This window comes from Oncorhynchus mykiss, chromosome 9 (assembly GCF_013265735.2).
Source record: "Oncorhynchus mykiss isolate Arlee chromosome 9, USDA_OmykA_1.1, whole genome shotgun sequence".
Taxonomy (NCBI): Eukaryota; Metazoa; Chordata; class Actinopteri; order Salmoniformes; family Salmonidae; genus Oncorhynchus; species Oncorhynchus mykiss.
In genome coordinates, this window is record NC_048573.1 from 25,631,341 (window position 1) to 25,643,513 (window position 12,173).

General features: G+C 44.6%; 1 protein-coding gene across 1 annotated transcript; it reads left to right on the forward strand.

Annotated features, from left to right (window-relative positions):
* Window positions 1–4,341: 4,341 nt before the first annotated feature.
* shbg (sex hormone-binding globulin) lies at window positions 4,342–9,728 on the forward strand (the record flags this gene model as incomplete). Its single annotated transcript, NM_001124237.1, is given in 8 exon segments — window positions 4,342–4,505; window positions 5,321–5,421; window positions 5,854–6,043; window positions 6,352–6,513; window positions 6,688–6,847; window positions 7,818–7,963; window positions 8,119–8,311; window positions 8,690–9,728. Coding segments are annotated over 8 exon segments (1,194 nt in total). The 3' UTR covers window positions 8,833–9,728.
* Window positions 9,729–12,173: the final 2,445 nt, after the last annotated feature.

Here is a 12,173-nt window from a genome sequence, read left to right on the forward strand (position 1 = left end):
TAAAACCCCCAAAACTCCATAGAAAGGCAGGGACCTAGGAAGAAACCTAGGGTGGCTAGTCTTCTTTTGGCCGGGTGGAGATTATAAGGCCAGATCGTTCTGCTGGGTGGAGATTATAAAACCAGATTGTTCTTCAAAACATTCATAGATGACCAGCAGAGTCAACAGTTCAACACCTCAGTGAATGTCAGTTGGCTTTTCATAGCTGAGCATTCAGAGGGTGAGACGTGAGAGTTGAAACAGCAGGCCTGGGAGAGAGAGAGTTGAAACAGCAGGTCTGGGAGAGAGAGTTGAAACAGCAGTTCCGGGAGAGAGAGAGTTGAAACAGCAGGTCCGGGAGAGAGAGAGTTGAAACAGCAGGTCCGGGAAAGAGAGAGTTGAAACAGCAGGTATGGGAGAGAGAGAGTTGAAACAGCAGGTCCGGGAGAGAGAGAGTTGAAACAGCAGATCTGGGAGAGAGAGAGTTGAAACAGCAGATCTGGGAGAGAGAGAGAGAGAGAGAGTTGAAACAGCAGGTCTGGGAGAGAGAAAGAGTTGAAACAGCAGGTCTGGGAGAGAGAGAGAGTTGAAACAGCAGGTCCGGGAGAGAGAGAGAGTTGAAACAGCAGGTCCGGGAGAGAGAGAGTAGAAACAGCAGGTCCTGGAGAGAGAGAGAGAGTTGAAACAGCAGGTCCGGGACAGAGAGAGAGTTGAAACGGCAGGTCTGGGAGAGAGAGAGAGTTGAAACAGCAGGTCCGGGAGAGAGAGAGAGTTGAAACAGCAGGTCCGGGAGAGAGAGAGAGAGTTGAAACAGCAGGTCTGGGAGAGAGAGAGTTGAAACAGCAGATCTGGGAGAGAGAGAGAGAGAGTTGAAACAGCAGGTCCTGGAGAGAGAGAGTTGAAACAGCAGGTCTGGGAGAGAGAGAGTTGAAACAGCAGGTCTGGGAGAGAGAGAGTTGAAACAGCAGGTCCGGGAGAGAGAGAGTTGAAACAGCAGATCTGGGAGAGAGAGAGAGAGAGTTGAAACAGCAGGTCCTGGAGAGAGAGAGTTGAAACAGCAGGTCTGGGAGAGAGAGAGTTGAAACAGCAGGTCTGGGAGAGAGAGAGTTGAAACAGCAGGTCTGGGAGAGAGAGAGTTGAAACAGCAGGTCCGGGAGAGAGAGAGTTGAAACAGCAGGTCCGAGAGAGAGAGAGTTGAAACAGCAGGTCCGGGAAAGAGAGAGTTGAAACAGCAGGTATGGGAGAGAGAGAGTTGAAACAGCAGGTCCGGGAGAGAGAGAGTTGAAACAGCAGGTCCAGGACAGAGAGAGAGTTGAAACAGCAGGTCTAGGAGAGAGAGAGAGTTGAAACAGCAGGTCTAGGAGAGAGAGAGAGTTGAAACAGCAGGTCTGGAAGAGAGAGAGTTGAAACACCAGGTCCGGGAAAGAAAGAGTTGAAACAGCAGATCTGGGAGAGAGAGAGTTGAAACAGCAGATCTGGGAGAGAGAGAGAGAGTTGAAACAGCAGGTCTGGGAGAGAGAAAGAGTTGAAACAGCAGGTCTGGGAGAGAGAGAGAGTTGAAACAGCAGGTCCGGGAAAGAGAGAGTTGAAACAGCAGGTCCGGGAGAGAGAGAGTTGAAACAGCAGGTCCTGGAGAGAGAGAGAGAGTTGAAACAGCAGGTCCGGGACAGAGAGAGAGTTGAAACGACAGGTCTGGGAGAGAGAGAGAGTTGAAACAGCAGGTCCGGGAGAGAGAGAGAGTTGAAACAGCAGGTCCGGGAGAGAGAGAGTTGAAACAGCAGGTCCTGGAGAGAGAGAGAGAGTTGAAACAGCAGGTCCGGGACAGAGAGAGAGTTGAAACAGCAGGTCTGGGAGAGAGAGAGTTGAAACAGCAGGTCTGGGAGAGAGAGAGAGTTGAAACACCAGGTCCGGGAAAGAGAGTTGAAACAGCAGGTCTGGAAGAGAGAGAGTTGAAACAGCAGGTCCGGGAAAGAGAGAGTTGAAACAGCAGGTCTGGGAGAGAGAGAGTTGAAACAGCAGATCTGGGAGAGAGAGAGAGAGAGAGTTGAAACAGCAGGTCTGGGAGAGAGAAAGAGTTGAAACAGCAGGTCTGGGAGAGAGAGAGAGTTGAAACAGCAGGTCCGGGAAAGAGAGAGTTGAAACAGCAGGTCCGGGAGAGAGAGAGAGAGTTGAAACAGCAGGTCCGGGAGAGAGAGAGAGTTGAAACAGCAGGTCCGGGAGAGAGAGAGAGTTGAAACAGCAGGTCCGGGAGAGAGAGAGAGAGTTGAAACAGCAGGTCCGGGAGAGAGAGAGAGTTGAAACAGCAGGTCCGGGACAGAGAGAGAGTTGAAACAGCAGGTCCGGGACAGAGAGAGAGTTGAAACAGCAGGTCCGGGGGAGAGAGAGAGTTGAAACAGCAGGTCCGGGAGAGAGAGAGAGTTGAAACAGCAGGTCCGGGGGAGAGAGAGAGTAGAAACAGCAGGTCCGGGACAGAGAGAGAGTTGAAACAGCAGGTCCGGGGGAGAGAGAGAGTTGAAACAGCAGGTCCGGGAGAGAGAGAGTTGAAACAGCAGGTCTGGGAGAGAGAGAGTTGAAACAGCAGGTCTGGGAGAGAGAGAGAGTTGAAACACCAGGTCCGGGAGAGAGAGAGAGTTGAAACAGCAGGTCTGGAAGAGAGAGAGTTGAAACAGCAGGTCCGGGAAAGAGAGAGTTGAAACAGCAGGTCTGGGAGAGAGAGAGTTGAAACAGCAGATCTGGGAGAGAGAGAGAGAGAGAGAGAGTTGAAACAGCAGGTCTGGGAGAGAGAAAGAGTTGAAACAGCAGGTCTGGGAGAGAGAGAGAGTTGAAACAGCAGGTCCGGGAAAGAGAGAGTTGAAACAGCAGGTCCGGGAGAGAGAGAGAGAGTTGAAACAGCAGGTCCGGGAGAGAGAGAGAGTTGAAACAGCAGGTCCGGGAGAGAGAGAGAGTTGAAACAGCAGGTCCGGGAGAGAGAGAGAGTTGAAACAGCAGGTCCGGGAGAGAGAGAGAGTTGAAACAGCAGGTCCGGGACAGAGAGAGAGTTGAAACAGCAGGTCCGGGACAGAGAGAGAGTTGAAACAGCAGGTCCGGGACAGAGAGAGAGTTGAAACAGCAGGTCCGGGAGAGAGAGAGAGTTGAAACAGCAGGTCCGGGGGAGAGAGAGAGTAGAAACAGCAGGTCCGGGACAGAGAGAGAGTTGAAACAGCAGGTCCGGGGGAGAGAGAGAGTTGAAACAGCAGGTCCGGGAGAGAGAGATTTGAAACAGCAGGTCCGGGAGAGAGAGATTTGAAACAGCAGGTCCGGGAGAGAGAGAGTTGAAACAGCAGGTCCGGGAGAGAGAGAGAGTTGAAACAGCAGGTCCTGGAGAGAGAGAGAGTTGAAACAGCAGGTCCGGGAAAGAGAGAGTTGAAACAGCAGGTCCGGGAGAGAGAGAGAGTTGAAACAGCAGGTCCTGGAGAGAGAGAGAGTTGAAACAGCAGGTCCGGGACAGAGAGAGAGTTGAAACAGCAGGTCCGGGACAATGTACAAAAACAATGTATTTTTTTGAGTATTAAAGAAATCCTCTCAGATTTGGTGAAAACTTGGGTGGTGGTGTCAGAGCAAGATGTCAGGACATAGTGTGACATAAGACCAATAAGATCAAATATTTTGACACCTTTGTCCAGTGATAGCTTTCCTGTTGTTGCAGGGTGTAAAGGGAGGGGCACTCTGTACCGTTCCTAAAAGCACAGTGCAGCCTTGGAATGCTGCCATTCCAACACGCCAAAGCTAAGGCATACACACTTAGTCAAGGTCTCAGCTAAGGCATACACAAATAGTCAAGGTCTCAGTTGAGCTGGTAAACAACCATCGGTCGACTAAGGTCACTCACCGAGCATACACTGCTGTCTGTTTCCCCATCGCTAGAGAGATAGTTGTGGAGCACATCGGCCAGAGGGGACTCATCAGTTGCGATCTCATTATCAGTTGATAAAAATCATGCCTGGATCTCTTGTACTGTATTCTCTTTATAGTCACTGTTAATCACTCATATGAGCGCAGCAATATTTGGTCCTGCACTCTGTTGGCTTGCTCTGTTACTATTGCCCTCTTCCCCTCACTTTTATTCCTCTCGCTTGCTTTTGCCTCCTCGCCTCTATTTCTCCTTTTCTGCATTGCACTTTGCCTCGCCTCTTATTTCTCCCAAACAGTTTGACACAAACGAGCAACAACTTTCCAGGAAATCAATAGCCGCTGACGATGTCGACATGTTTGCCCTCTGGTCTCTGGCAGGCCCACGTAGCTCTGGCTTGCTCCAAAACAGGCGTCAGAGTGTCGAAGTAGACCATTAGCCCCTCCACTAGTACCTCAGGGCTAGTTCAGAGTGAGTGGACAAATCGCTGTGAGGTTCTGGACACTGGTAAGCCTACTGAGGGTCACGGGTCTGAAGAATGGGCTCGTTAAAGACCCTGTCAGGTGGACTGCTGCTGGGTTTATGCCTCACCTTGCTGGGATGGGGAGCTGAGGGACAATGGAACGGACACCCCAAGGTACGTCAGAATTCTCTCACCACTGACAATGTACATGTTTAATATGTAACCAAGGTAGTTTTTCTCATTAAATGGATTTTGGTGGTTCATTTAGGGGCGACGGGTCGCCTAGTGGTTAGAGTGTTGGGCCAGTAACCGAAAGGTTGCTAGATCAAATCCCCGAGCTGACGAGGTACAAATCTGTCGCTCTCCCCCTGAACAAGGCAGTTGTTCCCCGGTAGGCCGTCATTGTAAATAAGAATTTGTTCTTAACGGACTTGCCTAGTTAAATAAAGGTTACATAAAATATTTAAATGGTCATTGGATTAGCCCAAGGGAAAATATACAATACTGGTCGTAGTATTGCCTTAATCTCTCAAGGACAGACTATGTAAACCTCTGTCCAAGAGTACCTTGACAGTAACACAGAGAACTTGAATTGCGCAGTGAAAAGAGAGGGGACTTTGCTCCGTAGTCTGTGGGCGGAAAACAATGTCAGGTCACCCTAAATCTATTCCACTGATTTGAGCTCACCCACATTTTGCTGTATCACTTTACTAACATCTTTATGACTCATTGTACAAAGGAAAATACCATGTGTTCAAATGTCTATTTCTCCGTACATTTGGCATCATGTTCAATAGATGCACAAGCATAAGAGTGGCGGTGTGCTGTGCATATTCCCTACCTGTAAGAAGACAACATTGAAACATAGGGGTGTGTATGTGAATGAATGAGCAGTACATTGAGCATACTGTAACATGTGTTGTACTGTACATACTGTAACATGTGTTGTATTGTACATACTGTAACATGTGTCATGTTTTGACACACAGAAGGAGATATCGGGCAGTGGCCCTATCAACCTAGGCCAACAACAACGAGGCACCTGGTGGCCCCTGATGCAGACCAGAGAGAACCTGACAGAGGTCAAAAGGTCAGTCTGCTTTACATGACCATGAGAGGGGAAAAAATAGCACTAGGCCACATTCCAATACTTTTAACACGCACCCTTCCTTCCTTTCTTAAAGCTGAAAGACGATTGGATAGGTGTAAGCATGGGTTACATGCATACATAACATAGTTTCATAAAATCTGAATGTTTTACTTACTCAAAGAGAGCCCAACTTTCCTTTCCTTAAATTATACTTCCAACATCTCTGTGCTCTATCATACAAACCATCCATTTTACTAACCATCCATTTTTACTAACCATCTATTTGGCTAACCATCTATTTGGCTAACCATTCATTTTGGCAACGAGAAACGACCAAAACAGTCACTCTAAGCAACGGTCAGTCAAAGTAGCAACTAGGAAGACACATGAATGACTAGTGATAGACTTCTTTCCCATGTCTTTGGTCTACAGCATCAAGTCCATGTTCCAGTTCCGGACGTTTGACCCCGAGGGGGTGGTGTTCTATGGGGACACCAGGGAGGGAGAGGACTGGTTTGTCCTGATCCTCAGGAACGGCCTCCCTGAGATGCAGATCGGGAAAGCAGACATCCTCGTCAGTGTGCAAGGGGGACCCAAACTCAATGATGGCAAGTGGCATCTGGTAAGCCAGGTGACATTCACTCTGCATTATGGGTAACCTATAGAAGCCTGGCACGCAAGTCTAGGTGTCAAATCAGGTGTGTACCAGTCACTTCTAATAGACCTGTGTGTAATGCATTATGAATTCATTTATAGAGGCTGTTATGAGGAGCAATGAGCTGTGATGAAGGCCTATAGCAATGTGAAAGAAAGCACTTTCAATTCGTGACACACTAGTGTATCAAATGTATTTGAGGCTTTATTCACGTACATTTCTATTCTGTGATACACATGTAGGGTACTGTTTCTGATTCTTTATGCGTACCGTAGGTGGAGATCAGTAGCCAGGGGGATTTTGTGGTGCTGGAGGTGGACGGCCAGAAAGCGTTGGTGGTGGGACTGAAGTCCAAAGAGACCATGGAGGTTCTGACAGGCCAGATCCGCCTCGCCCTCGGGGGAATCCTGGTCAGCGTGGACAAGCTGTTCCTCCCGGTATGCTGGAGCTATCTGTCTGTCATTTGTTGTCGAAGGGGATTGATTAGCTGAACTTGGAAATGGACTGGTCTTGTTTACAAATTGGTGTGTGTGAGAGCATGCGTGTGTGGGGTGGGGTAAGTGTGTATAAACGGTCCTAATACTGTACTTGTGTGACTGGGTGGTCTCCAGTTCCAGCCAGAGATGGATGGATGTATCCAGAAGGGGAACTGGCTAAACCTGAGCACCCCCTGGGAGACAGAGTTGATTGGGGAGCCCTGGCCCTGCTACCAGAACATCCAGCCAGGGAGCTATTTCCCCGGAGCAGGACTGGCTGCATTCAACACCACAGGTCCATATATATTGAAACGAATGTGGGGCACACACAATAAAGACTGGGGACTGTCTAAGAACAAATTAGCAAACAAAATCATTAGCCAACAACAAAACGCTACTCGCCTTGGATCCAATCAGCATCCTTTTGTAGTTTTAACTGAAGCGAAGCAGCTGATTCCTATTCTATCTTCTGTAAAGACAGGCACTACATTCCAAAGAAGGTCTGATGGTGTAGTGAACAGGTTGTGAAGCCACACATAGCCTGAACAGTATCGGGTCTACCCAATTTACCTGTATATGTCCATATTTAAAAAAAATATTTAACCTTTATTTAACCAGGTAGGCCAGTTGAGAACAAGTTTTCATTTACAACTGCGACCTGGCCAAGATAAAGCAAAGCGGTGTGACACAAACAACAACACAGAGTTACACATGGAATAAACAAACGTACAGTCAATTGCACAATAGAAAAAGCCTATATTAAGTGTGTGCAAATGGCGTAAGGAGGTAAGGCAATAAATAGGCCATAGTAGCAAAGTAATTACAATTTAGCAAATTAACACTGAAGTGATAGATGTGCAGATGATGATGTGCAAGCAGAAATACTGGTGTGCAAAAAAGTAAATAAAAACAATATGGGGATGAGGTAGGTAGTTGGGAAGAGATAGGTAAATACAGATGTGGGATCTTAATTTGATCACCCTGTTGCAGGAAATGTTAAACTTCTAGTCTATTTGAGGTCGTAAAAGGCTTCTGAAGTTTGTCATTTCCGCTTTGAAATTTCACTTGATTTTCCCTTGCAAAAAATATATGAACCCCTACAACATGTCTATTAATTGTAATCCACATAATAATTCATATTTCCTGTTGCTGCAGGATTATTTTCCTGCTGTAGCAAACTAAGATCCTACATCAGCTCAAATTAAGATCCTACATCTGTATATTGAAATATTGGGATTGATTTATTCATATCTGTCCCCCTGTAGACCTCCCTGGCCACCAGACAGAGGAGGGTGGGATTACTATTGATATCCATGGAGACTCCACTAAAATGGAAGGAACAGTTCTGAGCTTGAACACCCCTGGGCAGGAATTGCCCACAGTAACAGTGAAAATCAACAATAACCCAAAGGTTCCAGTCCCACCATTATAATTTCATGACAATATGAATGTTGGATTTCAGCATGTAAACTGTCACGATCACAGTTCGTAATCATGGTTCTTTGACCAGTGCAATACAAATTTGATACAGATGTATATCCATGCTTTTCAACTTTTGTGCGGCAGAAAGTCATACTGACCATCCTCAAGCGTGACACCATCACCGAACAGAGTTTCAGCAGACTGTCCCTAACCCTGTTGAAGAATCAAGTGAACATGGACATCGATGACACGCACCTAACATTTGAGATCGACAGTATACCTGACTTTCCTAGAAGCTGGAAAGAGGGGATGATCCTTGCATTTGGGGGGCTTCCAGGTGAATTTGTGAGGAGATACTTGGAAGTGTTTTGAGGAGACACGTGTACCAGAGGAGGCTGGTGGAAGGATCTGTAGGAGGACAGGTTCATTGTAATGGCTGGAATGGAATAAATGGAATGGTATCAAAGACATCAAACACATGGAAACCACGTTTGACTTCATTCCATTGATTCCATTCCAGCCATTACAATGAGCCCATCCTCCTATCGCTCCTCCCACCAGCCTCCTCTGACAGGTACCAGATTTGTCCTAAGTTACAGCTAACCGCTACCAGGCGTCTACACACATATGGATGCTGTAGAATCTTGAAATGTTGTTTATTTTTCCCCTCTCTCCATCCCCCCGTCCCCCTTTCTGTGGTTCCTCCCGCTCTCAGGTGATGGAGTGTCCTACAGTAGCATCCAGTACCTGAAGGGCTGTCTGGAGAAGATCCAGGTCCAGGGACAGGATGTGGATCTAGACCGGGCGCTGTACAAGGACCTCTCTGTTTTCTCCCATAGTTGCCCCTCAGAAGTCTGAACCAAGGCTATCCTGACAGATCAGATCTGTGATGACTGTATTGATGTCATTTATCTCCATCAATCGCCCTTCCCTGGTCGCATAAACCTAATTACAAATCCCCCCCTCCCCCATCTGCATTTTAACAGGCCCAGTCAGTATTCCTGTACACACAGTCCTAATTTTAACCATGGCTAAGAGAGATTTGACCATAGAATTAGGAATTAGAATAATAGAATGTAAAATAACCTTCTTATGATGGTCCAAAGGTCAGCCATGTTGGTGAGGGAGTTGGTCAACCATGGTTTACCAGTGCTGTGATAATATGTATAATAATGAATGTGATGAATTTATCTGCACAGTATGTGTGTTAGCTAGCAAGCCAGCCAGTTTTAGAGGAATGATTCCATGAAGTGCTCTTATTAACTGCCAATGTGGCAACATTCCATTCAAACAATACAGTCAATCCACAGTCATACACTGGCTGAAGTCAGTTGATGATAGGACTTAGACAAGTTGTAAATGCAAGAAGTACTGTTATTGTATGACTATATTATATGACAATATTGTAGGTTGACTATAATTTTATTACACAATTTCTGACACATCACATGCCTTACTTTTATGTTCCTACTTAAGCAAAAGCAGGAAATGCATCCCCTTTGACTCTACTGCCATTCATTCCAATTAGACTGGTTTTGGATTCATTCCTGACCAAGATCGCTGCCATTTTGCCCCATTCTGGAACTTTGAGGGTTTATGACATAGCCCCTCTAGTAATTTAGTAAGATCTCTATGGGTTTGACAGTCTTTGTTTGCTTTTGACCAGGTTATGGGGTGTAAAATGAGCAGATGAGATGGGCCATTGCTTTCTGAATTTTCTGTCAATAAAGATACATTGAGCTTGTGGTAGATGATCCTGTTGGCGCATCAGTCTCATTATTGTGCAATATAGAATAGGACTAAATCTAATAAAACTTTATTTAAAGTGTAGTTTGATTTTATTGTATTTAGTTCTATTCTTTAACTTAGATTTTTGGTTGAGATGGAGATGTCTACTAATGAATAATTGATATGTTGGCTTCATACCTCCGTCTCAACCAAACATCTAAGTTAAAGAATAGAACAAAATCAAATCAAACTTTAAATGTACTTTAAATAAAGTCTGATTTGATTTAGTTATATTCTTTAAATGTTGATATCTGGTTGAGTTGTCAACCAAATACCATTCATTACTTTTCTGATGCAGTAAATAGCCTATAAAGTTAAGGCTATATCGCAAACTAGTCTGGACTAGTCTGATTTATTCAACCTCAAAATGATTAACACATCCATGGTCCCTTTGAGGTTACTATAATTTACGGATAGCCAGGGTTCAACACTTCAACACTCAGACACAATTTACAAACTAAGCATTTGTGTTTAGTGAGTCTGCCAGATCAGAGGCAGTAGGAAGACCAGGGATGTTCTCTTAATGAGTGAGGGAATTAGACAATTTTCCTGCCCTGCTAAGCATTCAAAATGTAACGAGTAGTTTTGGGTGTCAGGGAAAATGTAAGGAGTAAAAAGTACATTGTTTTCTTTAGGAATGTAGTGGAGTAAAAGTAAAAGTTGTCAAAAATATAAATAGTAAAGTAAAGTACAGATACCCCCCCCCCCCAAAAAAAACATAATCAGTACTTAAAAGTATTTTTACTTAAGTACTTTACATCACTGGTTACTATAACTATAAATGTCTTCTAATGTAATCATAGAAAGTGTGCATGTTCAAAGATACCATGGAAAGGTCACATAATAATCTGTGTAAAATCTCAAACAGCATTGATCACTTGCACCATGTACTTTTAATGAAACCGCAGGTAATTTAGTTGTGCTATCAGACGAAGCACAGTGATAACACATTACAGGGGCACAACTTCGGTTTTAGAAATGGGGGGGGGCCATCAAATAAAAAATTGGGGGTAGATCAGCTTTAATATTGCAGAGATATTGTGGCTTCCATCAATGTAATTGTCTGCATCATTTCCAATCCCCCATTTATACACTGCTGTTCAAAAGTTTTGGGTCACCTAGAAATGTCCTTGTTTTTGAAAGAAAATTTCAAAAATTGCCTATTAAAATAACATCAAATTGATCAGAAATACACCATAGACATTGTTAATGTTGTAAATGACTATTGTAGCTGGAAACTGCAGCATTTTTATGGACTATCTACATAGGCGTACAGAGGCCCATTATAACAAACCTACATTCCTGTGTTCCAATGGCACGTTGTGTTAGTTAATCCAAGTTTATCATTTTAGCATGCTAATTGATCATTAGAAAACCCTTTTTCAATTATGTTAGCACAGCTGAAAACGGTTTGTCCTGATTAAAGAAGCAATAAAACTGTCCTTCTTTAGACTAGTTGAGTATCTGGAGGATCAGCAATTGTGGGTTCGATTACAGGCTCAAAATGGCCAGAAACAAAGAACTTCCTTCTGAAACTCGTCAGTCTATTCTTGTTCTGAGAAATTAAGGCTATTCCATGTGAGAAATTGACAAGAAACTGAAGATCTCGTACAATGCTGTGTACTACTCCCTTCACAGAACAGTGCAAACTGGCTCTAAACAGAATAGAAAAAGGAGTGGGAGGCCCCGGTGCACAATTGAGCAAGAGGACAAGTACATTAGAGTGTCTAGTTTGAGAAACAGACAGCAAGTCCACAATGGGCAGCTTCATTAAATAGTACCCGCAAAACACCAGTCTCAACATCAACAGTGAAGATGCGACACCGGGATGCTGATCTTCTAGGCAGAGTTGCAAAGAAAAAGACATATCTAATACTGGCCAATAAAAAGGAAAGATTAAGACGGGCAAAAGAACACAGACACTGGAAAGACAGCCTACCCGACTGCTCAAAGGCGTTCACATAGTCCTAAAGCACACCGTTACCTCATTTTGAATCACATTACAATTATAAAACTGGGAGGGACAACAATTCAATTTCAGACATGTCCCCCGGCTCCCCAGTGAAAGTTGCGCCCCTGACACATTAAGGTTGTTGTATATGTACAAAATATCTGAAGTTTTAGCTGTACTTTTAGATGGTTGAAAGGATAGTGATAATACAATGGGAATTCAACAAACTTCTGGCTGTCTTTTTAAGTGGGTGAATAAAGGTTGAAATTTCAATGATCAACATCTCAACCAGATATTACCCACATTTCCACGTTGAAATGATATGGTGTACCCAGTGGGTAGTTACTTTGTGTTGTGACATACAGATCACATTTTTCACTTTTACAGTGTTTTTTTTTTGTGTGTGTGCAAAAATGACATGAAACTCCAAATCAGAATGTTAACTGCACTGGGCTTTTAA